The sequence below is a fragment of the Phycodurus eques genome, chromosome 10, assembly GCF_024500275.1.
Source record: "Phycodurus eques isolate BA_2022a chromosome 10, UOR_Pequ_1.1, whole genome shotgun sequence".
NCBI lineage: Eukaryota > Metazoa > Chordata > Actinopteri > Syngnathiformes > Syngnathidae > Phycodurus > Phycodurus eques.
Window position 1 is genome coordinate 3654580 of NC_084534.1, and position 27869 is coordinate 3682448.

A 27869-nucleotide genomic window follows, 5' to 3' on the forward strand; every position below is an offset into this window, starting at 1 on the left:
AGCCAATCGCAGGGCACATACAAACAAACAACCAGTCGCACTCACAGTCACACCTACGGGCAATTTAGAGGCCCTAATTAATGCATGTTTTGGGGATGTGGGAGGAAACCGGAGTGCCCGGAGAAAACCCACGCAGGCACGGGGAGAACATGCAAACTCCACACAGGTGGGACCGGGGATTGAACCCTGGTCCTCAGAACTGTGAGGCTGATGCTCTAACCAGTCGCCCACCGTGCCGCCCAGTCTTGAATTGGCTTAAAAAAAAAAAAAAAAAAAAAAAAAAGTACAACCTCAAACGTTCGAGGAGAAAGTTTAATGCCTCCATAAAAGCTCCTCTTTGGAGCTCAGTAGAAGTAATGCCATTACTTGGGCTTGCATGGCTTCTTCTGGGATGACGGGCTCATTAATCAGCATCGATGAACAACATTATAAAATCAGGTCTCGTCTTCCAATAATCTTTTTTAACTTGATCTGTTCCATTACCTAAAAATAGTTTTTTTTAATATAAATCATGCTATCATCAGATTGTTCGTATGATGTGATGTAAACCTGGAATTAAAAGTTTTTTTTTTCTTTTCTCATATTCATCTTTTGATGTCAAACACTAAAGCTTTCAGTCTCCAGCAAAAAGAAAACTAAATTTGATTTTAAAAAAATAATAATTAAATTTATTTTTAAGAGTGCCCTCAAACTAACTTTATGTTCCTGTTCTCTTTCAGTATACAGTACATAGCTTTCCTTAAGGTTTCTGAAGCCTGTTTTCTGAGTACTGGGTTATGAGTTCCCAAGACCACACAAACCTCTGCAAAGCCCGAGTCTGTCAGTCTCAGTGGAATGGAGTGGCACACATCCAAGCCTGGGCGAATTCTGATGAAATTCAATGAAAATTGATAGCACTTTACAGGGATACTCCAGAAAGTTAGAATTTCGGTTTCCAGTCTGGAATGTCTTCAGATTTAATTCCATCCTTTGGAACTTCAAATTCTGTTAAATTTGTCGTCATGCAAGACGCACACAATTATCGGCATATTGCACAAGACTTTAGATCTTAGACAAGATCTTAGATCAGCATTAAAGGATTCATTCTGTGCATGTCTTTGCTTTCCCTTTGGCTTTTTGTGGCTCTTTTGCGACACTTTTCCAAAAAAGATCTGGCCTCAACAAAAGGTATCAAAAAAGGAGAGGAAAGGAATACTGTATAGTGGAAGTTATGTAAAGTAAGTGGACTCAAGCAGGTTAAAAGCAGTAGGCTTACTTATTGTCATTAAAGTTAATTAGTTTTCATGAAAATGATAGTTTGAGCCTGAAATGGATTATTACGATTTCCATTATTTCTTATGGGAAAAAAACAAATTGGAGTGCAACCAGTGTCCTATCATCCTTTCAAAAGTCAGGGAGGTCAGCCACCTTTTTCTTTCCAGTTCCCCTCTCATCTCATCCTCTCAACAGTGAAGATAATCCTCCTCTCGCTGCCTCTTTGAAGGCCATGCTCTACCCAACCAGACAATGTCAGTATTCACCACTCATCACTGTGATAACCCTGCTCCCTGCCACTCCACAGCATCTCAACCATATCCGCCAACATACACTACACACTTGGATGTGACCTCACAGTTGATTGAGATTTACTTAGAAGGCCTCCATTATGGAGGAGGACAGAGTTTCCATGATGTGAGTATGGTATATAACCATTCAAAGTATGTGTCTTGTTGTTTTAACAGGTTGAATACAAATATGAACCAAAATGAAATACTGTAGTTTCAGGAGAACAGAAAGCCTCATAATAGAATAACTGAAGTTCTTAGAATGCAGAGGCGTGCAAAAAAAAAAAAAAAAAAAAAAAAGGGGGGGGGGGGGGGGCTGCAGCCCTGGGCATCCAACAGAGTGGGGGCATCCAAACTGGTTCTGGTGGGCATCAAAATACCTGCGACGGATGTATTTTGATCAGGAAAACGCAACTGCCCCTTCCACGCCCACCCATTCGCCACAATGGTTGGTTTTCAATCATAATCCACAATTTCTGGCGCCCCCTAACACTAGAATCCAGCATTACAAAAAGCCATTGTCGCTTCGATATTAGTTAGTTAGTTATTTTGTTAGTTAGTTAGTTAGTTAGTTAGAGCTCTGGAAAGACCTGAACATAGCTGCCCACCACCGTTCACCATCCAACCTGACAGAACTGGAGAGGATCTGCAAGGAGGAATGGCAGAGGATCCCCAAATCCAGGTTTGAAAAATCATTCCCAAAAAGACTCATGGCTGTATTAGCTCAAAAGGGGGCTTCTACTAAATACTGAGCAAAGCTCTGAATACTTATGGCTCTGTGATATTTCAGTTTTTCCTTTTTAATAAATCTGCAAAAAATTCAACAATTCCTTTTTTTTCTGTCAATATGGGGTGCTGTGTGTACATTAATGTGGGGAAAAAAATAACTTCAATGATTTTAGCAAATGCCTGCAATATAAAAAAAGAGTGAAAAAATTGAAGGTGTTCTGAATACTTTACGTACCCACTGTACATTTAATGAAATGAGAATAATGCCATTATTTTGGTTTAGTGTTTTTGGTCATTCAGAACGACGTCGAAAAAAAATCTGTGATTTCAAACAAAAGGTGCTATCTTTTAAGTTATCAGTCAGATCCAAATGCAGAACCCCAATTGAGCTGAAGTTGGGACATTGTGTAAAACGCAAATAAAAACAGAATACACTATTTTGAAAATCCTTTTCAACCTATATTCATTTGAAAACACTACAAAGACAAGATATTTTATGTTCAAAATGATGAATGGTATTGTTATTTTGCAAATATTCTCTCATTTTGAATTTGCAACATGTTAAAAAATAGGATGGGGCAACAAAAGACTTGAAAATTAAAAAAAAAAAACAAAAAAAAAAAACCTGTTTGGAACGTTCCACAGCTGAACAGGTTAATTGGAAACAGGTGAGTGTCATGAATGGGTAAAAAAGCAGTACCCCTGAAAGGCTCAGTTCTTCACAGGCAAGGATGGGGTGAGGTTCATCACTGTGAACAACTGCGTGTGCAAAGAGTCCAACAGTTTAAAAACAATGTTTCTCAATGTACAATTGCAAGGAATTTAGGGATTTCATCATCTACGGTCGATAATTTCATCATCAGTGGTGGTAAGGACCAACGTTTTTCAGGTAGCTGTACTTTACTTGAGTATTTATTTTTCAGGCTTGTGTCTTTTTAAACAGAAATTTAGCGACGACTGGACGTAAAAAGCAGAACACCGAAAAACTGGAAATCTGAAGAAAGCGAGTCGAGCACATATGGATGCGACACTCCCCTACGAGCCAAGTGTCGATGGCGATGCTAAGCTAGTGGGGCCTAAGTGTTGGCGCATTCGATGTAGATAAGCTAGTGGAGGCAAAGTATTGGTGCATTCCATGTTTGTCGTACAATCACAACAAGGGAACTCCGAACTGGCAGTGACCTTTCATACGAAAGAATATTTTTTTGGGCTCTTTTTTTTTTATTTTTTATTTTTTTTTATTTTTATTTTTTTTATAAAAGTGCTGCCATGCTTTGGGTGAACCACATTAGCGCTTTAGAAAGCTATCTTGTCGAAGTCTGGCTCGCTAGTAGTAAATATGTCATATTTGAGCATTAACATATAATACCTCCAACACATTTTATTTGCCCACTGTCAAAACAAAACTGTAAGACAAAGCTAACTGAAAATACCCATTATTTTCTCATTTTCAATTTTGTTTCAGTTGTGGAAAATAGAGGAATTGCCTCAATGTTCCAATACTTTTAGATAGGATGTAGACGCTATCCATGTGACTTGTTTTTTGGAATGTGTGTTTTTATGTAAATTCATGGGAAAGGAACAGACAGACCTTGAGCAAGAGTGTTTCATTTTCAGGCCTCCGTCCTGTTATCTGCTCATTCTGCGACGTATACCCTTGCTTCCCTTAGACGAGGTTAACAAAACACCTCAACCAACAGGCAGAGGAGTCAACCCATAGAAGGGCAGAGCAACGCAGACAGACACACCATCAGCCCACGTCTCTTCCCCGTCCCTCTCTTCCCAAATCCCATGGGCCTAAACCCAGTGGAGCCAGTGGTGTTGTGAAGGCTGTGATGCGTAATACAACACAAACACACAAGCGGCCTGTGAATGCACTAAAGTCCAGGTGGAATCAACCAAGCCTCCCACTTAGAACCCCCCCAACAGTCTTATGAAAATAAGAGATAAATCCTAACAGAGGAGACTTTTATGACACGTGTTGAAGAAAAAATAAAAAAATGATAGGACACCATGAAAAAAAACAGTTTACAAATCATTTTTGTTATTCAAACATGCAATTCATATTAAACTGTTACTGTGCAACATATTTCCATACATTTATTTTGTAAATAACTTTTCCTATTCAGGGCTGGATCCTATATCAGCAGTTTTGGGTGAGATATCAACTTTTTGTGTAAACTGTGCAGGCATGTAATAGAGAGAGTTCTGTTGGGCTACTTAACAGGGAAGACTGCAGATCTGGTTGTCTTTCTGGAACTTTCTCCCATCGACAATCAGAATGGCCACAAACTATCCATCTATCCATTTGCTACATGACTTGTCTTCATTAGGGTCGTGGGTGAGGATGAGCACAGCCCAGCTAAATTTGAGTGAGAGGCGGGTACTGGTTACCAGCCACTCGCAAGTCACATAAACACAAACAAACATTCACACTTATGGGCAATTTTAAATCTTCGATTAACCTAACATGCATTTTTTTTTTTAATATATATTGTCGGAGGAAGCCAAAGCATGTAAACTCCCACATGGGAGTGCCTGAGCAGAAAATCTAAGTTTTTGTTTGTTAAACACTTAGTTATTTGTTGGAGTATACCTACTAAAGTTCCTAATAAATGACACAAATTCTACGCTCTATTTTCTGTGCACCTGGTGTCCGCATGGCGAGGGTGTGCCCTTGGAGATGTGCCTGGCAAAGAGAGCATTTGGTGTCAGAAAGTCCGTCTAAACTTCCGCCTGCTGGGACCACATCTAAGTTTTGGCGCAGCTGCTCTAATGCGCTTTTAGTGAATTTGATCGGTAAACATGCAGCCAGACAGATACCCGAGCTTCGCGGACATGTTTGGTGGATGACTGACGTATTTCAACAGTGGGCACCGAATTATTTTAATCAATTCATTCAATGCATTATTATTATTATCATCATTATATATTTTTTTAAATCATCCCATGTACTGGCTGGCATGCAGCTATGAGGGAGGTCCGCAGACATATTTGTCGGCACCAATCTTCAGTGGCTGACCCTGTATTTAATAAGGGTACCCGCAAACCCGTTATCTGTTGCCACACCAGCCTAAGAGCCGTGACTATGCACAGGTCGCTGCGATTACGCATGGCTCTTTACTGCATAGACGTCTGCAATGCGAAAATACTGTCACATTTCAAGGGAACGAGAGGAGCCACTCTGATTGGCGGGAACTGAAGTCTGCTGTAGAAAATGTGACACTAACTTCATTTCCATCAATGTTCCTCTGTATTTAACCTTGAATCATAAACTATATAGATTGCATAGAATCTCTGGTACAAATCTCCTGCCCTTGACACAGACTTGTCATTTTAATAAAAGCTTTTCAGTTGCTAGTTGAAATTATCAAACACATTTTTCGTACAACCAAAACTACCAAATCAGGAAAGTCCAGTCCAAGATAACTCTAACACACACTGCTTTATCATAAACATTGTCATCATCACCATCCTCATCATCACCTTCTTCATTGTCTATGAGTGAACATTTCCTAATATTCCTTTCTCGTTCTGAGAAGACACACACAAGAAGTGGAAACAAACCAACAAACAAACAAGGTACAAGACAGCCTTCGTGACTATTTCAATGACAAATTTGTAATAGTACTGTACTGTACATAGTGGAACCTGTAGAGGGCACTATTCTACTAGTTTATTGGGATCCCTGCTTGTGAGGTGCTGTGACATCTGCTTTGCTGAAGTCTCTTTTAAGCAGGACTCTGTTCTATGCAGTAGTTCATTTCAAATGACTGTGTGTGTGTGTGTGTGGGGGGGGGGGGGGGGGGTGAATGAATGTAAAGTGTACGGGCTAGTAGAGAAGGCCAAAAGTGGATTTGAAGTACAAGTCACTTGTTGAAGAAATAAGATGATGGACGTCAGGTCGTGAATAAGCAGAAAAATGTGAGGTACCCTTATACTATGGGAACAAGTTTGTTTCTTGGTGTGTTTGTGTGCTTACACGTGTGTCTGGCTGTATTTATATGCTGGTGGCTCCACTAGAGCTCATTGCCCCCTAAAAATAACACGCTCTGCCAACACCACAAGCCTCACACACAGAAACACAGACACATTCACAAATCCGTCGTTTCATGCCAATTTGGGAAAATAAATTAAAGACAGCGAATTCCATGGACTAACCTCTCCCCTGGTATCAGTGCCATCACCCAATAAGGCTAGGAATCATGATGAGTGTGCGTGTGCATAAGCGTGGATGTATGTGTGTGTGCTTGAGCCTCATCAACTGTAGTCAACTTTATTGACTATGTTGCTTTTTGTGCTTCACATCACATTGGAATTAAAAGCAGCCCATAAGGTATTTGTAACAATAACATCATCTGCCATGTTGCCAGTCTTTAGCTCCTTAGGAGACAACAGCTGATTGTTTCTAAATTTGGCTGTACCGTGTACCTGTGACCGTTTCTTTGTATAATGTGAGCTGGAACATTTTCGCAAGCTGATGTGATGGTGGTGGCATGACGGAAAATGTGGTTAGCTTCTCTGCTTCACAGTCGAAAAGATATGGGTTTGAATCTCAGCTTTTAGCCTTTTCTGGTTGTGGGGTATATCCTGGTGTATACATGTTATCCTCCTGGTACCCTAGCCTCCTCCCACATTTCCAAAAACACGTTAGGTTAAAAAAATGACTCTGAATTACCTATGTGAGTGTTAATTGTTGTTTGTCTGTATTTGCCCTGTGATTGACTGGTTTAGGATGACTGCAAATTATGCTCTGCAAAACGGATGCTCGGACAGCAACAGAGGCGGCCGCCTCACGAAGTGCAGTTGGCGGTGGCGGCCGCCGTCCGGCAGGCACCAAGTTCCGGAAGAGTTGATAATTAGTGGAGATATTCTGTTCAGGTTGGTACGTTACCGTGCAATGTGCTCATAACAGCTTTTTCATATAATTGGATCAATAACAGCATTGCCGACTGTAATCAGTGTCATCTAAAATAATATTTGGTAGACAGCAACGCACTTTTTCTGCGTTGAACTAAATCGCAGTTGTTTTGCAAATGAAAACCGTGTTGGAGTAATTCCATGCATTTCTTTTGCAGTTTTGCTGTACTTTTAAAATTATTATTATTTTTTTTAACCCATTTGTTGCGTAATTAATGCCATTCAGCTCAGCTGCCACTCGTGTTTCCATTGTTACAGCTGCCTGAGGTACAAACGTATATAAAGGTTCAAAACTAAGTATTTGGAACAAAAAATATATAATACTGTATTGCACTTTCAAATCAGATTGAGGAATTATTTTAAATCGGTGCACAATAATCCTCAAAACCTAAATTGTCTGCAGAACCATACAAACTCAAGTGAGAACCATTTGAATTGTATAACAGTGATCACCTGCCCTGTAAATGTATAAACTTTAAACATTAAACGTGCATAAAAATACATGGATTTATACGTTTTATGGCATTTTATGACATTAGGATTCCACCATTTTCAAAGTCATCCTGTTGAATACAATGGAGTCACTGATAGGTCAAACTTCCTTGACTCAACGTTCTGTTTTCATCATTTGTTTATTTGTAATAAGATCTTACTGGAGTCCAGAATAATAAAAACTAAAACTCAATACATTTAAATATACAATACAAAGACAAAATAAAAATGGAAAAAAAACCTTACGATCGTAGAATAAATACAATCCGTGTAGAGATTTATGAGGCACAAAAGGTTGTACAATTCACATATGTTCATCAGTTGAACACTACATGACGTTAACATCAGGTCATTCGTGAAAACAGAAAAGAGGGGAGGTCTGAGGCAGCGGCCCTGGGGTAGGCCACAGTGGATATCAGCTCTATCAGACAAAAAAAAATATGTTGTATTATACCCTGTGACTCCTGTCAATTAAGTAATCCTTTATCAAGAACAGGGACTGGGTTGATAATCCATAACACGTCAATGTTGCAATTGGAAAGCCATGATCTATCAAATCAAATGCCGCACTGAAGTCTAAAAATATAGCCCCCACAAAGCTATCTTTATCCAAATTGTCATACCAGTTGTCTAGAATATGAACCAGTGCTGTGGTAGTGGAATGACCTTCTTTATAAGCATGCTGAAATTTAGAGCGCAAGCCAAATTTGACAAAATAAGTCTGAATCTGCTCACATGCAACTGTTTTCAACATTTCTCCCAAGTCAGGTAAAATAGTCATGGGTCGACTCTTACTCCCATTAATTGGAGCATTTTTATATTTAGGAAGAGGTATTACTTTTGATACTTTACACAGAGATGGAAAAACACCTCACAATAAACACTTATTAAATATATGCCAAAGCGGATGAGACAAGTAGCCCACAGCTAACTTCAGAAGCCTGCCATCAATGTTATCAAGACCTGACGACGCATTATCGCCCAAAGTCAGCTGGCATAGGCTCCAGCACGCGTGCGACCCTTGTGAGGAGAAGCGGTATGGAAAATGGATGGATGGATACTGAATGTATGAATGTAGTTTAAAATTTAAGAACAAACATGATTGTCTTCTGCACTGATAAGAAATATCCATCCATCCATTTTCTGTATCGGTTATCCTCACAAGGGTAGGGACATATAAACAAACAACCATTCGCCACTCACATTCACACCTACGGGCAATTTAGAGTCCTCAATCAACCTACCATTATAACAAGACAAAAAGGCCAGTGAAGTTCACGAGACGATTTCCTCCAATAAGTTAGTCTTTTTTCTGTGTGAAATGCTTCATTGTTGGTTTTTATAAATGTCACTAAAGCTCAGTCACTTGCAACAACTCAAAACATGCGTGCCGTGACAACAGTGACAACAGACACTATCAGATACTACAAAAGATCCAAACTAAACCTGGCTTTCTACGTACAACACATTCATACGCATGTAGAATAAATTGTTGGCACCCTTCCATTAAAGAAGAAAAACCCACAATAGTCACTGAAGTACCTTGAAGCTGATAAAAAGTAATAAGACATTTACTGAAAATGAACAAATCAGGCATTGCTTTTATTTTTGTTCCCCCAAAATTACATTAAACGAGAATTCATTTTGAATTTATTCACCGTGAATGAATTCACGGTGGGCGACTGGTTCGAGCGTCTGCCTCACAGTTCTGAGGACCGGGGTTCAATCCCCGGCCCCGCCTGTGTGGAATTTGCATGTTCTCCCCGTGCCTGCGTGGGTTTTCTCCGGGCACTCCGGTTTCCTCCCACATCCCAAAGACCTGCATGGTAGGTTAATTGACAACTCTAAATTACCCGTAAATATGAATGTGAGTGTGAATGCTTGTTTGTTTGTAAGTGCCCTGCGATTGGCTGTCAACCAGTTCAGGGTGTACCCCGCCTGCTGCCAGATGATAGCTGGGATAGGCTCCAGCACGCCCACGACCCTAGTGAGGAGAAGCGGCTCAGAAAATGGATGGGTGGGCGAGTGGTTAGCACATCTGCCTCACAGTTCTGGGGACCGGGGTTCACACACCGCCTGTGTGGAGTTTGCATGTTCTCCCCGTGCCCCCGTGGGTTTGCTCCGGGTACTCCGGTTTCCTCCCACTTCCCAAAAACATGCGTGGTAGGTTGATTTGAAGACTCTAAATTGCCCGTAGGTGTAAATGTGCGTGCGAATGGTTGTTTGTTTGTATGTGCCTTGCCATTGGCTGGTGACCAGTTCGGGGTGTACCCCGCCTCTCGCCCTAAAATAGCTGGGATAGGCTCCAGCATGACCCCAGTGCGGATAAGCGGTACAGAAAATGGATGGATGGATAGAACTCATTTAGCATGTTTCAGTTCATTCCCTAGATGTTTAAATAGGAATTAAATCAGGGCTCGTCAGAATAATCAGAAATTTATTTTCTTCTTCGATAACGTGATTCTCAGCGGATCGAAAATTAAATTTTTGTCACAAAAGTGACAAAATAATCCCAAGATATAATGATCTTGCCAAATGCAACAGTAATACCTCATTTTATATAAAACAATGTAACTTTTCAGGTTATATTTTTTGTGACTGAAAGTGACACACAGATTGTGTTTGTGTATGCATGCGTAGGCGAAACTCACACATAAACAGTGTCTCTGCCCTCCCTAAATGTGATTTCAACTATTTAATGAAACCCTCGGTGTAGTTTACTGTTAAACTGAACACGCAAGTAAAAGAATTACACACATTGTATATTTAAATACAAGACGTGATTGTTTTAGAAAACTGCAAACGTGTAGCTCCATGCAAGAATCGCACCACACTGCCTCTAAGAGGCCAAGGAATCTCTATCTATCTGTCTGCCTGTCTGTCTGCCTACAGCGGGTACGGAAAGTATTAAGACCCCCTTATATTTAGCACTCTTTGTTATATTGCAGCCATTTGCGAAAATCATTTTTTTTCGTCAGTAATGTACACACAGCACCCCATATTGACAGGAAAAACACAGAATTATTGAAATCTTTGCAGATTTATTAAAAAAGAAAAACTCAAATATCACACAGCCATAGGTATTCAGACCCTTTGCTCAGTATTTAGTAGAAGCACCCTTTTGAGCTAATACAGCCATGTGTCTTTTTGGGAATGATGCAACAAGTTTTTCACACCTGGATTTGAGGATCCTCTGACATTCCTCCTTGCATATCCTCTCCAGTTCTGTCAGGTTGGAGGGTGAACGTTGGTGGACAGCCATTTTCAGGTCTCTCCAGAAATGCTCAATTGGGTTTAGGTCAAGCCTCTGGCTGGGCCATTCAAGAACAGTCACGGAGTTGTTCTGAAGCCACTCCTTCGTTATTTTAGCTGTGTGCTTCGGGTCATTGTCTAGTTGGAAGGTAAACCTTCGGCCCAGCGCACTCTGGAGAAGGTTTTCATCCAGGATATCCCTGTACTTGGCCGCATTCATCTTTCCTTCGATTCCAACCAGTCGTCCTGTCCCTGCAGCTGAAAAACACCCCAACAGTATGATTCTGCCACCACCATGATTAACTGTTGGGACTGTATTGGACAGGTGATGAGCAGTGCCTGGTTTTCTCCACACATAGCGCTTAGAATTAAGGCCAAAATGGCCTATCTTGGTATCATCAGACCAGATAATCTTATTTCTCACCATCTTTGAGTCCTTCAGGTGTTTTTAAAAGGAAACTCCGTGCAGGCTTTCATGTGTCTTGCACTAAGGAGAGGCTTCCATCGGGCCACTCTACCATAAAGCCCCAACTGGTGGAGGGCTGCAATGATGGTTGACTTTCTAGAACTTTCTCCCATCTCCCGACTGCATCTCTGGAGCTCAGCCACAGTGATCTTTGGGTTCTTCTTTACCTCTCTCACCAAGGCACTTCTCCCCCGATTACTCAGTTTGGCGGGACGGCCAGCTGTAGGAAGGGTTCTGGTCGTCCCAAATGTCTTCCATTTAAGGATTACGGAGGCCACTGTGTTCTTAGGAACCTTAGGCGCAGCAGAATTTTTTTTGTAAACTTGGCCAGATCTGTGCCTTGCCACAATTCTGTCTCTGAGCTCTTCAGGCAGTTCCTTTGACCTCATGAATCTCATTTGCTCTGACATGCAGTGTGAGCTGTAAGGTCTTATATAGACAGGTGTGTGGCTTTCCTAATCAAGTCCAATCAGTATAATCAAACACAGCTGGACTCCAATGAAGGTGTAGAACCATCTCAAGGATGATCAGAAATGGATAGCACCTGAGTTAAATGGGTGTCACAGCAAAGTGTCTGAATACTTATGGCTGTGTGATATTTCATTTTTTTTTTTTTTTTAAATAAATCCGAAAAATTTCAACAATAAATTTTTTCCCCTGTCAATATGGGGTGCTGTCTGTACATTGAGGAAAAATTAACTTCAATGATTTGAGCAAATTGCTGCAATATAACAAAGAGTGAAGAATTTACACGAGTCTTAATACTTCTCAGTTGTCTCACAGTTCTGAGGACCCAGGTTCAAATCCAGCCTCACCTGTGTGGAGTTTATATGTTCGCCCCGTGCCTGCTTGGGTTTCCTCCCACATCCCAAAAACATGCATGCTCGGTTAATTGAAGACTCTAAATTGCCCGTAGCTGTGATGGTGAGTGTGAATAGTTGTTTGTTTATATGTACCCTGCAATTTATTTTATTAGACAATTGTATTAGATCACTATTCAAAAGCAATACTAGATTATCAATTGTTAATTTTCAGTGATTTTGTGTTTATCATGACTTTTCAGAAAGTCAAATTTTTTTAGCAGGGAGATTCTGTAAACCTATTATTTAACTGCTTGTGCAAAAAACTACTTGTGCACATGATGTATTCATATTGTCAGATTAAGTAAAAGGTTCAAATTGTATATAATTAATGTGATTGGTTGAAGGAGCTTTTCTACAATGTAAAAGACACATTCATTCATTGGCGAGATGAAGAAACGTCCTGGCTTGTGGAATTGCGATCATTCATGCAAAGTGGGCAAGTTTGGACACGGACCATCTAGCTTACTATTTACACAGTTATCACACACGTGTAAACTATGTGTTGTACCCACATATTTGTATGGATAAAGACATTTCTGTGTAGGAGGCTAGAATACATATTTGGTCTCACCTCATCACCGCTGAGTCTCCTTAATACGATAGATCTGAATGAAATGTGGATGAAGGTCATGAAAGGGTCCAGCATGTGTTTACACACACAGGCCAGGGTGAATAAATGTGAAACAATATTGTGCACTCTGGCCCTGTACTGTCCTTTGCAGCCTCTCCTGAGATATGCTGAGACTGAGAGAATGTGATGCGTGTTTAAGAAAGAGATAACTGTGTAACTGAAGTTGTGTTTGATTGCCTGCCAATAAATTTAAATGTTTTGTAAAAAAAAAGAAAGGAAGGAAACATGAAATTTGAGGGGGCAGCAAGAAGAAAATTATTTTGGAAAAAATATACAAGAATCAACAGAAAACAGAACAAAAAGTGTCCGTCTTATCAGAGATGGAGTAATTAGTGTGAGGTTCATCCTTTACAATGTCTATTATAGCTACGTGTAGATTTCTTATTTATGCAAACTAGTTGATGGTGTACTGTAGCTAATTCCTTCTAAAATGACTGTTTGCATTCTGTGTTTATGTAAACTGATGGAGTGACTTGCTATGCCACAATGAAACCTGATGTTAATTGTAGATAACCCCACTTGTTTTGACTCACTTTCACATTGCTGAACATGGGCAAGGATGATGGTGGCCCAAAATGGTAAAAAAGCCCAATACGGGACTCATGCAAAATGCCAAATGCCAAACTAACCTCGCCACAAGCCCTGGCAACCCTCACTATGCCTGTATGCCACGGTTGCAACCACATACACTTAAGCAAAATAAAAGGTTTTTTTTATAGCATGTAACCCTAACACAAAACACACAATATCCGTTGTATTTTTTCTATATCAGGACCATTTCCTAATTTTTATAAAAGCAGCGACTCTAGGGTCACTTCACACTCACCTGTTTGCTGTAGACAATATACCAAAGTGCAATATATCACTCCTCTTGTTAATATAATAAAAACAATAAGAAGTCTCAAATAAAGGAGAAAGTGTGGATATTTGTTGAGGAGCTGTTGGTAATGATAGCCCCCATCCATTTACTGCGCTTGTGCATTTTTGTGACAGAAACTCTCCACAGTATTTACTACTAAATGTGTATTTAGCCACATTTAGTTTAAATCTACATTTTGTAAAACATATATATATATATATAGATATCTATATAGATATCTATATATCTAGATAGATATATATCTATCTATATCTATATATCTATATATATATATATATATATATATATATAGAGAGATAGATAGATTTACAATTAACATATATATGGAATGGTTGTTTGTTTATATGTGCCCTGCAATTGGCTGGTGACCAGTTCAGGGTGTACCCTGCCTCTGGCCCAAAGATAGCTGGGATGGGCTCCATCATGCCCGCGACCCTAGAGAGGATTAGCGAGATGGAAAGTGAATGAATGAATGCCAGTTCAATACATTTTAATCAATAAATTCATGAAACTGATGTACCTGTTCTAATTAAGTAAATTCAAAGGATTTTTTTTTCAGTGATGTGCCGATTCCCATTTAACATTAGTTTGAATGTGATTGGTTTATTATGAACAAAACCACATCCACAGTTATAAGATGGTATATTATATATATATATATATATATATCCATCCATCCATCCATTTTCTGAGCTGCTTCTCCTCACTAGGGTCGCGGGTGTGCTGGAGCCTATCCCAGCTATCTTCGGGCGACAGGCGGGGTACACCCTGAACTGGTCGCCAGCCAATCGCAGGGCACATAGATACAAACAAGCATCCGCCCACACATTCATACCTCAGGGCAATTTAGAGGTGAGGCAGATGTGCTAACCAGTCACCCACGATGCCCCCAGTATATATATGTATTTTGTATATTATATATTATCACCATCAAATTAATTGTGGAAAAAGTTTTTTAATTATTTAACTAGGTCTTGTTTTTTTAGAGCACAAAAACCTGGTATTTGAACAGGGCTGTGTCAACTTTTTACATCCACTGTAGATATTATGCAAGAAATATGTTCAGCATCATCCTCAAATACGGTATATAGTTAATAAAAGCATGCACTGCTGGCAGTGACCAGAAAAGTATTAATAATACACATAATATGCTGAATATAGATTTATGTTACACTTGTAACATTGAGTTACCAGGCACTCCGGTTTCCTCCCACATCCTATAAACATACGTGGTAGGTTGATGGATGACTCTAAAATGCCCGTAGGTGTGACTGTGAGTGCAAATGGTTGTTTGTGCCCTGCGATTGGCTGGTGACGGGTTCAGGGTGTACCCCGGCGGTGTACCCCGCCTCCCACCCGAAGATAGCTGGGATAGGCTCCATCTTATCCCTAGTGAGGATAAACGGTAAAGAAAATGGATGGATGGACAACAGGCACAAATAAGGATAAAACAGAACAAGTTTTTGCGTAATCATGTGCACTATGAAACAAAAAACTAACCATCCAGCCGCGATCTGACCTTAATCTGACCTTTGGTGCTGGTAACGGCATTCACTAATCCATCATTCCATTAATTTTCTCGCTTTTACTTTAATTTACTCATTTCTTGGGTTGCGGGTGAGCTGGACCATATCCCAGCTGACTACTGTGGGAGGTGGGGTACACCCTAGAGTGGTTGGCAGCCAATCATTGGGCATCAGCTAATCTATTAACCTAATTACAGTAACAATTCCATTGGAAACAGTTTAAGTTATAACTTATTGATTCTTGTGTATTAATTAATAGATAATATATTATCTGCAGGCACGGTAGCCGACTGGTTAGCACATTTGCCTCACAGTTCTGAGTACCAGGGCTAAAAAGACTCTAAATTGCCCGTAGGTGTGAATGTGTGCGTGAATGGTTGTTTGTTTGCCCTGCGATTGGTTGGCGACCAGTTCAGGATGTACCCCGCCTCTCGCCAGAAGATAGCTGGGATAGGCTCCAGCACGCCCACGACCCTTGTGAGGAGAAAGCGGTACAGAAAATAAATATATATATATATATATATATATTAATAGACTCCGATGATCGTGACTATGATGCAAATATGCCCCTTAACGTCCTACTAGTAGCATGGAGGTGTTTTACATATCACTGTTGGCTCAAATGTGTGTGTGAGCACTCGAGCACGTCCTGTATAACCATGGTAAGGTGCTAAAGAGATGGCAGGGTAACCAGAGAAAGCAGAGACCTTGGCAGTACATGCTGGCGCCTCACACTTTGTTCACATTCACATGACTGCAATGAGGTTGCGAACATGTTATTTCAAGCCCTCTTGTCACCACTGTGTGTGCAATTATCATGGCACACTTGAATCAGCAAGGGAATCGCTCAGGATGACCAGATTAGGACTAGGATTAGTTGAGGGCAGATCGGACTGACAGGGAAGGAGCGGGCGGCCTCACTGAAAGATGAGATACAATTGTGGCACTCCACAGAGAAGTGTACGAGACTTTCAGGAGACATAACACACCCTCTGGTGGCGACGTAGGAGGGCTAATGCTCTCCGACGACAATGGCTGTGAAGAGCTAACTGTGGCACCATTCCATCTGTTGAACGCTGGCGAGCAGATACTACAAATCTTAAAATGTGACTTTCACTGAGATTATAGGGCGAAAAAAGGGCAGCAGTCCCTGTTTTTGAACTGCGTGAGTTCGCAGCGGGTAGAATGAACATCCTTGCCAGACTAACACAAACGCTAACGTTGGCGGAACAAGACAACAAACTTGAAAAAAAGCACCCAGATTCACCCCTCATTATTTTTGGGGTCTTTAACAAAACAAAACAAAATTAACCACAAAATCCCTAAATACAAGCAGCACATTGACTGTCCCACCAGGTAAAACAACATTCTAGACCACTGCTACACCACACTAAATGAAGCATACCGTGATATGCTCCTTGCAGCTCAAGGCTCGTCTGATCACTGCTTAATTCACTTAATACCAACATACAGGCACAAACCTAAATGTGCGAAGCCTGTGGTGAAAACACGAAAGTGGACCAATAAAGCAAAGATGGAACTTCAAAACTGTTTTGACTGCACAAAGTGGACTTTCTTTGAAACTTCAACTGGCAGCCTGGATTAATACACGAACAGTGTCACATCCTATATGAGTTTCTGTGAAGATGTGTGTGTGTACCAACAAAGAGATTTCACACGTTCAACAATAACAACAAGCCGTGGTTCATTGCCAAACTTCAGGAACTGTTCCAGGCTACAGAGGACGCCTATTGAAGTGGGGACCGAGCCCTGTACAATCGCGCTAAAAAACAGCTGACAAAAGATATGAACATTGGAAAGAGAAATTATGCAGAAGAGCTGGAAAATCAGTTTACTGCTAATGACTCTAAGTCAGTCAGGTGAAGATTACAATTACTGGTGGAGAACAATAAAGGACCGGCTGATGACTTGAACACCTACTGCAGTTTTGAAAAGGACACTTTTCACTGGAGTTTGCAGATGACACCACAGCCTCATCAAAGACGGTGAGGAGTCTGCGTATCAAAAGGAAGTGAAGCAGCTAGAGCTTTGGTGCGGCCAACACAACCTGGAGCTGAAAACGGTCAAGACTTTAAGAGATGATCTTGGACTTCAGGAAGAATCCTTCGCCACAGCTGCCCCTCATGCTGTCCAACTGCCCTGTGTCAACCATATATATATATATATATATATATATATATATATACTATATATATATATATATATATATATATATATATATATAGATAGATAGAGATATATATATCTATGTAGATGATATATATATATATATATGTGCAAAAGAATTTCCCAGGCTTTAAGCATGGTGGACAACTGGTTTGTACATTGGCCTCACAGTTCTGAGGACCGGGGTTCAAATCCCGGCCCCACCTGTGTGGAGTTTGCATGTTCTCCCCTTGCCTGTGTGGGTTTTCTCCGGGTACAGTTTCCTCCCACATCTCAAAAACATGCATAGTAGGTTAATTAAAGACTCTAAATTGCCCATAGGGGTTTATGTGAGTGCAAATGTTCATTTGTTTATACGTTTCTGCGATTGTTTCTGCAACCAGTTCAGGGTGTACCCCTCTTCTCGCCCAAAGATAGCTGGGATAGGCTTCAGCATGCCTGCAACCCCAGTGAGGATAAGAGGGGTCCAGAAAATGAATGAATGAAGGAATGTACCTATAACTAGGGATGTTCCAAAAAAAATCACACTAATCAACTCCGATTAAGAACGGGTGATAAATATAAGTTTGATTCATTTTCTGATATTTTAAATGTCACAAAGTGACAAAATAATCCATAGGTACAAAGATCTGCTGTCCATTTCTTCTGATCATCCTTGAGATGGTGCTACACCTTTATTGGAGTCCAGCTGTGTTTGATTATACTGATTGGGCTTGATTAGGAAAGCCACACACATGTTTATATAAGACCCTGTGGCTCACAGTGCATGTCAGAGCAAATGAGAATCATGAGGTCAAAGGAACTGCCTGAAGAGCTCAGAGCGAGAATTGTGGCAACGTACAGATCTGGCCAAGGTTACAAAAAAATTTCTGCTGTCCTTAAGGTTTCTAAGAGTACAGTGGCCTCCATAATCCTTAAATGGAAGACGTTTGGGACGACCAGAACCCTTCCTCGAGCTGGCCGTCCGGCCAAACTGAGCAATCGGGGGAGAAGAGCCTTGGTGAGAGAGGTAAAGAAGAACCCAAAGATTACTGTGGCTGAGCTCCAGAGATGCAGTCGGGAGATGGGAGAAAGTTCTAGAAAGTCAACCATCACGGCAGCCCTCCACCAGTAACGGCTTTATGGCACAATGGCCCGATGGAAGCCTCTCCTTAGTGCAAGGCACATGAAAGCCTGCATGGAGTTTGCTAAAAAACACCTGAAGTACTCCAAGATGGTGAGAAATAAGATTGTGTGAAGCATGGTGGTGGCAGCATCATGCTGTGGGGGTGCTTTTCAGCTGCAGGGACAGGACGAATGGTTGCAATTGTAGGAAAGATGAATGTGGCCAAGTACAGGGATATCCTGGACGAAAACATTCTCCAGAGTGCTCAGGACCTCAGACTGCGAAGGAAGGTTCACCTTCCAACAAGACGACCCTAAGCACAGAGCTAAAATACCGAAGGAGTGGCTTCAGAACAACTCCGTGACTCTTCTTGAATGGCCTAGCCAGAGCCCTGACTTAAACCCAATTGAGCATCTCTGGAGAGACCTGAAAATGGCTGTCCACCAACGTTCACCATCCAACCCGACAGAACTGGAGGATCTACAAGAAGGAATGGCAGAGGATTCCCAAATCCAGGTGTGAAAAACTTGTTGCATCATTCCCCAAAAGACTCATGGCTGTATTAGCTCAAAAGGGTGCTTCTACTAAATAATGAGCAAAGGGTCTGAATACTTATGGCTGTGTGATATTTCAGTTTTCCTTTTTTTATAAATCTGCAAAAATTTCAACAATTCCATTTTTTTTGTCAATATGTGGTGCTGTGTGTACATTAATGAGGAAAAAAATGAACTTAAATGATTTTACAAAATGACTGCAATGTAACAAAGAGTGAAAAGTTTAAGGGGGTCTGAATACTTTTTTTTTTTTTTTTTTGTGTAGATAGATAGATACCGGGTAGCTATATATCATATCATGTGTTGTTTGTTCTGTAATTTTATGTGCAAATGTCCACACAAGGTGTTAAAAATGAGTTTGTGAAGTTCATTGGGACATGGGTTTATTAAAGCCAGATAAAAATGGTTGCATTACATCAGACATACAAATCATGTGAGTGACTCGTTGTAACAACGACCCCCTGACAGGCAAAAGCTGAAATATAGATTCATTGTTTGTCTTTTCATCTTTTTATGGCAAGCTACACGGTAACTATTAAATAAGCATCTAATTTAAGTTTCACTTTTGCACTGACTGACGGATATGTATGTCATTAATAGACAGCTAATGCATTAACTTTGCTTCATTTTTTTTTTTAGTTTCACTCCGTCAATCTGCCTATATACATTTCCAAGGCAGGAGGACAACTGCACCCTCATTCTGAATCGTTCCCACATTAGTTTGTAAGGTGTGATGAGACAGTTGAACCTTTCAAGATTTTATTCAAGGTTTTATAAAAAGTACATATACAGTTTATAGATCTATTGTGATCTGTAACTCGCATGTGTCAATGAAAACACTAATTCATAATATTGTTGAAATTCCAGTTATCTCTGTTATGACATTTGAGATTGCTCATATGATTTGAAATAACATTATAATAATACAATACAATTATACAATTATAATAATACAATACAATATAATAATCAATAAATGTGAATATTTTCCCAAATGTAGATGATTTTTTTTTTTTTTTTTTTTTTTTAATTAGAGCTTTCATAATTTGTAGCATATAAGGCCGCGGGTATAGTGGTCTGACCCACGTGAGATAACATTGGGGTGAATGTGGCCCGCAAACTAAAATGGGTTTGACACCCCTGGGTTAGCAATTGTGACGCTTTCAAACGACTTAACTTCAAATAGAAGTTTAACGAGTGTGAATTATTTTGTGACAAGCAAGCTTGTGGCCCACTTGGTTGCATTAGGCGACATTTAAGACACACACTTATGCAAATGCAAATTTGCATAAGTGTGTGCAAAAAATTTATGCAAATGTATTGTTTACCATTAATACGCTCAAACAGAGGAATCCCCATACCATGTTAAAGCTTTTGTGGTCCATTTGCATCCCCAGAGGAGAATTTGTTTCTATAACTGCACCATACCATTACATGAAAATAAATTATTATTATTATTAATGCATATTTTTTTAGGGTAATGTGCTTAGTGTCAACATTCTCTTTGCATAAATGTCATATGGATATACTGTATGTCATGTATTGACTAATATTATTAGCTGTTACTTTCTTTCCTGTTACTCAAATAAGGAGTTTCTGCTCCAAAAAAATGAGAAAAAAAAAATCTTAATTTAGAGCAAAAATAAATAAATAAAAAGAATTTCGAAATTTGGATGCACACTCTTTTTTTTTTTTTTTTTTTTTTTTTTTTTGTGTGTCAATGCCAAGGTATCAGATCGAGACTCGCTATAGGCAGACACTTAAAATCATAGACTCGGATTCGGGTGCAAAAAAAAATGTGATCGGGACATCCCTACTGTGACCTATAACAGCACCTGTGAACCCCTACAGGGTTTGTTTTGCTCTCTGTATGAATTGAGGCCTTTAGGGGCAGGATATTGTATTCACTCTATCCCAAAAATGTTTCTTTGCCCTGAAAAGCAGTTGTTTATGGCTTGAAGATTCCTTTACTGCTCTGCGTTGCTTGAAATGAGGCACCACAGGTCCAAATTCTTTTTCAACACAGCTGTTACCTGCACTAAGCTGGGTCCACCTAACATTTACACCTCTACTGTAATAACACCTGAATTTCTTCTATAGTAAATCACAACATTTTTGAGTGATGGCTCCTGCCAGTACATTCTCAGAATTCCAGCACAAACCCCATGCACACGCAGACACACATTGTTAGATTAAGTGTTAATTACTAAGTGTGTGCCAATATTACAATTTTTATTCATGAAAATAAAGAAAAAATGTACCCACAGACACATACAGCAGCACGCATTGAGCGTGCCAGTTCTAAGGACTGATTCTTGATTCTTTTGTTCCCTCAATTCAACAAATGATATGATGACTGCCTTTAGCTTTATATAAAGCATCCTTTTTGAAGATATTGTTAATATGTTAATAAACTCTACTTTGCATCCTGATATTTCTTAAAATGAGAGAGGAAGTCAACCATCTGGTAGTTACAGAAAATAGACTCACCAACCACAACATTAGGTAAACCGCCCCAATTTAATGACACCATTACTGTAAACTAAAAACATGTTGAAATAATCTAGTATCTAGTAACTATAGTTTTGCAGAAATTGACTGGATATTAAATGATTCAGCCACATTTAAAAATGTTTAACATCATGGTCTCTCAAAATTTACCATGCAAATACAGTTCATTATTATTTCTAAATATATAATAATATACTCAGGAAGCTTTTCTTACAACTAAACAGGGTTATCCTGCATTAGGTCTAAATGTAGCAAACTCCGTCACCGACAGTGGTAAATGTAACATCATTCAAATTCCACCCCTCCATCCTTTTTCTATCCTTCTTATCCTAAGTAGGGTCATGAGTCAGCTGGAGCCTATCCCAGCAGACATTGGGCGACAGGCGGGGTACGCCCTGAACTGGTTGCCAGCCAATCGCAGGGCACATATACGACTTCACACTTACATTCACACATACTGTATGGACAATTTGGAGCCTTCAATGAATCCAACATATATTTGGGACGTGAGAGGAAGCCAGAGTACCCTCAGAAAACCTCTGCAGAATATGCAAAGTCTGCACAGGGGAGCTCAAGGATTCAAAAGCAGAACCTCAAAACTGTGAGGCAAACACGATAAATACATGATTAATTCTTAATCCATGTTTCAGAGAAGGAAAAGTGCATTTTTATTAACTAGATTCTCTCACCTGTATCAAGGCCCCCTCTGACCTCTGTACAACTTCTGTTGCTTATGGTTAGCATGTACGATATTTCTTATTCCCCTATGACTTTTCCAAGACCAACAGGTGCATGTTTCTGTAGGAACCTGTGCAAATATGGCGGCAAAACAAACAGTTCTCAGGACTGTTTCAGTCGCTCTCTTGAACTCCAGATTGAGGGAGACTGAACTGATCAGATTATTGGATGAAAGCGGCCGGCACCCCTTTCTTGTAGGTCCGGTTGTCACGCAGCGTGACTCGTGCTGCTTGTTCTACAATAGTGTAGACGGAAGAGGAAATTGTAGAAAAACAAAAAGAAGTTGCATGGAATTGAAGAATCTCAACTTGGATGCTGCAAAATGTGTAAAAATCATAGATATGTTCGCTTGTTGTAGCCTCCAAATACAGTCATGCTCATCATTATTACCACCCCTTCATTTTTTGCATAACCTGTATAAGATCTTCAGAAATAAATGGAAATGTTCTTATATCATAAGGATATTTTGATTGGAGGTCCAAAGTATTTTAACAAAGAAAAAAAAAAACTATTTATTTTCAACTATATGGTAATTTCAAAGAAAAAAAAATAGAAAACAGCAGGTCCGGCAATATTGGCACCCCCCCTAAATATTTGGTTGCACACCCTTTGGCAGCAATGACGGCGTCCAAACGTTTCTTGTGTCCATCTGTAAGCTTTTTGCACTTCTCAAGTGGTATTTTCTCCCACTCTTCCTTTGCAAGTTGTTCGAGCTCTTAAACATTTGCAGGGTTCTTTTCAACCAATGGCAGATTTCAGCTTCACCCAAAGATTTTCAAATGGATTGAGATCAGGACTCATTGGTAGCCATTTTAAAACAGTCATTTTTTTTTTGGGTGTTTGTCTTGCTGGAGGACCTGCACCATGCAACAAGACAATGACCCAAAACTGCCGACACAACAAAGAACTTCAACAGAGGCTGCAGTCAAGGTCTGGAAAAGCATTTCAAATGAAGAATGCAACAGTCTGGTGAAGTCAAATTGGCCAAAGTGGGTGGCTTCAAACAAAAGGTGCTCTATCCTGAGTTGTTTAGATGTACAGTAAATACCATGAAATAAAAGCTGGAATTCCACATTTTTCTCACTTTCATCTGAAACCCAAATGTCTTTATATATATATATATATAGATAGAGAGAGAGAGAGAGAGAGAGAGAGAGAGAGAGAGAGAGAGAGAGAGAGAGAGGATTTAAAGTTCTGCAGCCTGCGACCCTAGTGAGGATAAGCGGAAAAGAAAATGGATGGATGGATATATATATTCAGTGGGTATGGAAAGTAGTCAGAGCCGCTTAAATTTTTCACTCTTTGTTATATTGCAGCCATTTGCTAAAATCATTTAAGTTCATTTTTTTCCTCATTAATGTACATACAGCACCCTATATTGACAGAAAAAAATGGAATTGTTGAAATTTTTGCAGATTTATTAAAAAAGAAAAACTGAAATATCACGCAGCCATAAGTATTCAGACCCTTTGCTCAGTATTTAGTAGAAGCACCGATTTGAGCTAATACAGCCATGAGTCTTTTTCGGAACGATGCAACAAGTTTTTCACACCTGGATTTGGGGATCCTCTGCCATTTCTCCTTGCAGATCCTCTCCAGTTCTTTCAGGTTGGATGGTGAACATTGGTGAACAGCTATTTTCAGGTCTCTCCAGAGATGCTCAATTGGGTTTAGGTCAGGGCTCTGGCTGGGCCATTCAAGTCTGAGGTCCTGAGCACTCTGGAGAAGGTTTTCGTCCAGGGTATCCCTGTACTTGGCCGCATTCATCTTTCCTTCGATTCCATCCAGTCGTCCTGTCCCTGCAGCTGACAAACACCCCAACAGTATGATTCTGCCACCACCATGCTTCCCTGTTGGGACTGTATTGGACATGGGATGAGCAGTGCCTGGTTTTCTCCACACGTACACATAGAGTTAAGGCCCAAAAGTTCTATCTTAGTTTCATCAGACCTGAGAATCTTATTTTTCACCATCTTGGAGTCCTTCAGGTGTTTTTTTTTTTTTTTCATCTTTCCTACAATTGCAACCATTCGTCCTGTCCCTGCAGCTGAAAAGCACCCCCACAGCATGATGCTGCCACCCCCATGCTTCACACAATCTTATTTCTCACCATCTTGGAGTACTTCAGGTGTTTTTAACCAAACTCCATGCAGGCTTTCATGTGTCTTGCACTGAGAAGAGGCTTCCGTCGGGCCACTCTGCCATAAAGCCCCGACTGGTGGAAGGCTGCAGTGATGGTTGACTTTCTAGAACTTTCTCCCATCTCCCGACTGCATCTCTGGAGCTCAGCCACAGTGATCTTTGGGTTCTTCTTTACTTCTCTCACCAAGGCTCTTCTCCCCGATTGCTCAGATAGGCTGGACGGCCATCTTTAGGAAGGGTTCTGGTCGTCCCAAACGTCTTCCATTTAAGGATTATGGAGGCCACTGTGTTCTTAGGAACCTTAAGTGCAGCAGAATTAGTTTTGTAACCTTGGGCAGATCTGTACCTTGCCACAATTCTGTCTCTGAGCTCTTCAGGCAGTTCCTTTGACCTCATGATTCTCATTTGCTCTGAAATGCACTGTGAGCAGTAAGGTCTTATATGGACAGGTGTGTAGTTTTCCTAATCAAGTCCAATCACTATAATCAAACAGAGCTGGACTCCAATAAAGGTGTAGCACCATCTCAAGGATGATCAGAAGAAATGGATAGCACCCGAGTTAAATATGAGTGTCAGAGCAAAGGGTCTGAATACTTGTGCTGTGTGATATTTCATTTTTTCATTTTTAATAAATCTGCAAAAATGTCAACAATTCCATTTTTTATGTCAATATTGAGTGCTGTATGTACATTAATGAGTTCATAAAAATGAATTTAAACGATTTTAGCAAATGGCTGCAATATAACAAAGACTGAAAACTTTAAGGGGGTCTGAATACTTTCCGTACCCACTGTATATATACATACATATTACAAAAAAAAAACTGTGAGAAAGACTTCTCCTAGGCCAATAATATAAAACAATCGAATGCGACACCTTACGCCACCGCGCAAGACTACTTCATTGCGCACCGTTCTAAACTTCGTATGTCGCCCCCTTGTACCTGCTGCTGAGTGCGAAGGTGAAAGTGAAGCTTCGGCGTGTACAGTCCACGCAGCCATCGCAGCGGAGTAATCCCACTGAGCAGACCGGCAGCTCCGCAAACCTGCCTGTGCATGTCTGCTGTCACCACGCCTTCGGTCACAAACAGCACAATTACTCTGCACTCAGTGACGGAGTTCAAGGTGTTTGGCAACGCTTTCGCATGGCTTCTTCTTAGAGTAAATGTCTATACAGTGTCAAGTCTCATCTTCATGTCAACCGAAGATTAGGTAAAGCTCACACGCTTTCAAGAGAACTAACAAACTGGGAATAATTAATTGCAAATTACGGGTTATCCTGCGGTAACATGTTCTAAAAGTGTATTTGGGAACCATCGGTATCATCATCATTGCCCATGTAGACAAATAAAATAATAATAAAAAAAAAATGCTGACACGCTGGGGCGTTTTTGTAGGATTAAATGAAAGGGTCCTGCCTATGTGATAGACGCCATGCACTCGTAAATGTGTTGGAAGGTAAGGGCGCAAAAATGGAGCGAAGCCTGTGTGGAGGAATGCAAGAAAGCCACCGAACATATTCCATCCACTTCCCACGGAGTGCAGGGAGAGCAGGCACACACTTGCGAGCCGGCCGGCCAGTTTGTGCACGCTGCTCAACTTGTAGCAACGCATATGAATGTAAACTATAATGCACATCTTATTATTATTATTTTTTGTGTGTGCACGATTTGTGTCCATTTGCAAAATGTCTAAACTGTTGGCTTTGTCTCCCACGGCATTATTTCAAGTGATTTTGCATCACTGTAATTAGTACAGACAATGATGAATGCTAAAGACAGATCATTTTGCAAGACGTGTCTCCCCACGTTCTGAAAAATGAATCTTAAAGCACATCTTCCAATCACATCAAAGTCCGTCTCGCTGGCTGGAATCCCAAAAAGTGAAGAAGTGCTCTTTCCGCCGTTTACACGACCTTCGAGATGTGTGGATTTAATTATCTGTCGTCTCTCTACTGCGTCTTCATCATTTAAGTCCGATAACATTCTCTTTGACGAGAGTTATTGGGGTGATGCAAGAGACCTGTTACCCATTTGTCTATACAGCCAATTGTTTAAATATATGAAATAATTGTAATATAATAAAACGGCACGTATTCATCGTAGTTGACATTAGTAGTTGACATTTTCACTAGTTAGTTTTGTTGTTGTTGTTGTTTTTGCAGGAGAGTACATGGAGGAACTTTAATGAGTTATGAAGTCTGTTGCGTCTTTGCGCGTGTGTGTGACCGTGTATAAGTGCGTGTGTGTGTGCGCGGTTTAACAATGAAGCCGGGCGAACCCCGAAGGGTGGAGGGAAGATGGAAAAGGAAGATGAACGATGAGAAACCGACCAAGGAGCGTGTATGTCTTTGGCTAGAAATAAGAAAATTGGACTTGAACTTACAGCCAGTTGCTGGCATTGGCCGAGAGGAGCACACAGCAGAGCATCAGCACACACCGCAACACACACTCCTCTGTCATCTCAGCTCGGTGGGAAGGAGAAGGTCGTCGATAGTGGAAATAATCCCGGGATGGATAAACGGCGAGCGGGGTGGGGGGTGGTGGTGGAGGTGGGGGGGTTGGGGGGGGGGGGACGGGGGTCAATCAAGGGAAACAGTTGGGAGCAGGCTGCTGCTAATCCATCGCATTCGCATCCAGCCTTCCGGCCACGGCCGCACAGGCGCGCAGCTTCGCAGCGCGTCCGCCAAATTCTGCCGTCCGGCTCTCCTTGTGCGACACGGGAGGATATGTGATGTTCTCAAAAAACAGTCAAACTTTGCTTGAACCTTAACCCCCCCCTGGGAGAGCACGCGTAAGGGACAATCATACGTGGAAGAGTTCCGATGGTGTTTTACAAACGCCGGGCTGTCCTGTCATCGGGCCCCTGAACGCAATAGACCCACGACACACACGCACAACACACACGAGCGCGCACACAGGCATGTACACTTCGGTCTGTCGGCGCGTCTGCAAGAGAAGAGAGCGTGTACGCTGACTTGAGTCGAGGGGCGGTGCGAGGATGTGGAGGTATGGCGGAGAGAGATGGGAGTTTTGGGGGGGCGGGTGGGGGGGGTGGGGTGAGGTGAGGGAGGCGGCTTCATCAGCCACTGTGTGTGCGTAGACGGCACTATGTGTTTTAGATGTCTCTTGGGAGGATGCAATAGCACAGCCATTCACTAATGCCCTCCCCAGCTATCCCCACTCCTCTCCAACACTCACATAAACACGCTCGCTTTCAAATACGCACACTCCTCAAACCACTTCTTGGCTGCAGCTCACGCCCCCTGTCACACACTCAACCCAATTTTCTGCGGTCGACAAGCTATTTAAAGCGCGGCTGCAAAATGTC

The 27869-nt window shown here is 40.9% G+C and overlaps 1 protein-coding gene across 1 annotated transcript in view; it reads right to left on the bottom strand.

The window, feature by feature from the left end:
* Nucleotides 1-27470, bottom strand: part of wnt4 (wingless-type MMTV integration site family, member 4) — a 39016-nt gene extending 11546 nt beyond the window's left edge. The window contains exon 1 of the mRNA XM_061687489.1: nt 26925-27470. Within this exon, the coding sequence (XP_061543473.1) occupies nt 26925-27001 (77 nt within the window). The 5' untranslated portion in view covers nt 27002-27470. The remainder of the gene's footprint in view (nt 1-26924) is intronic.
* Nucleotides 27471-27869: the final 399 nt, after the last annotated feature.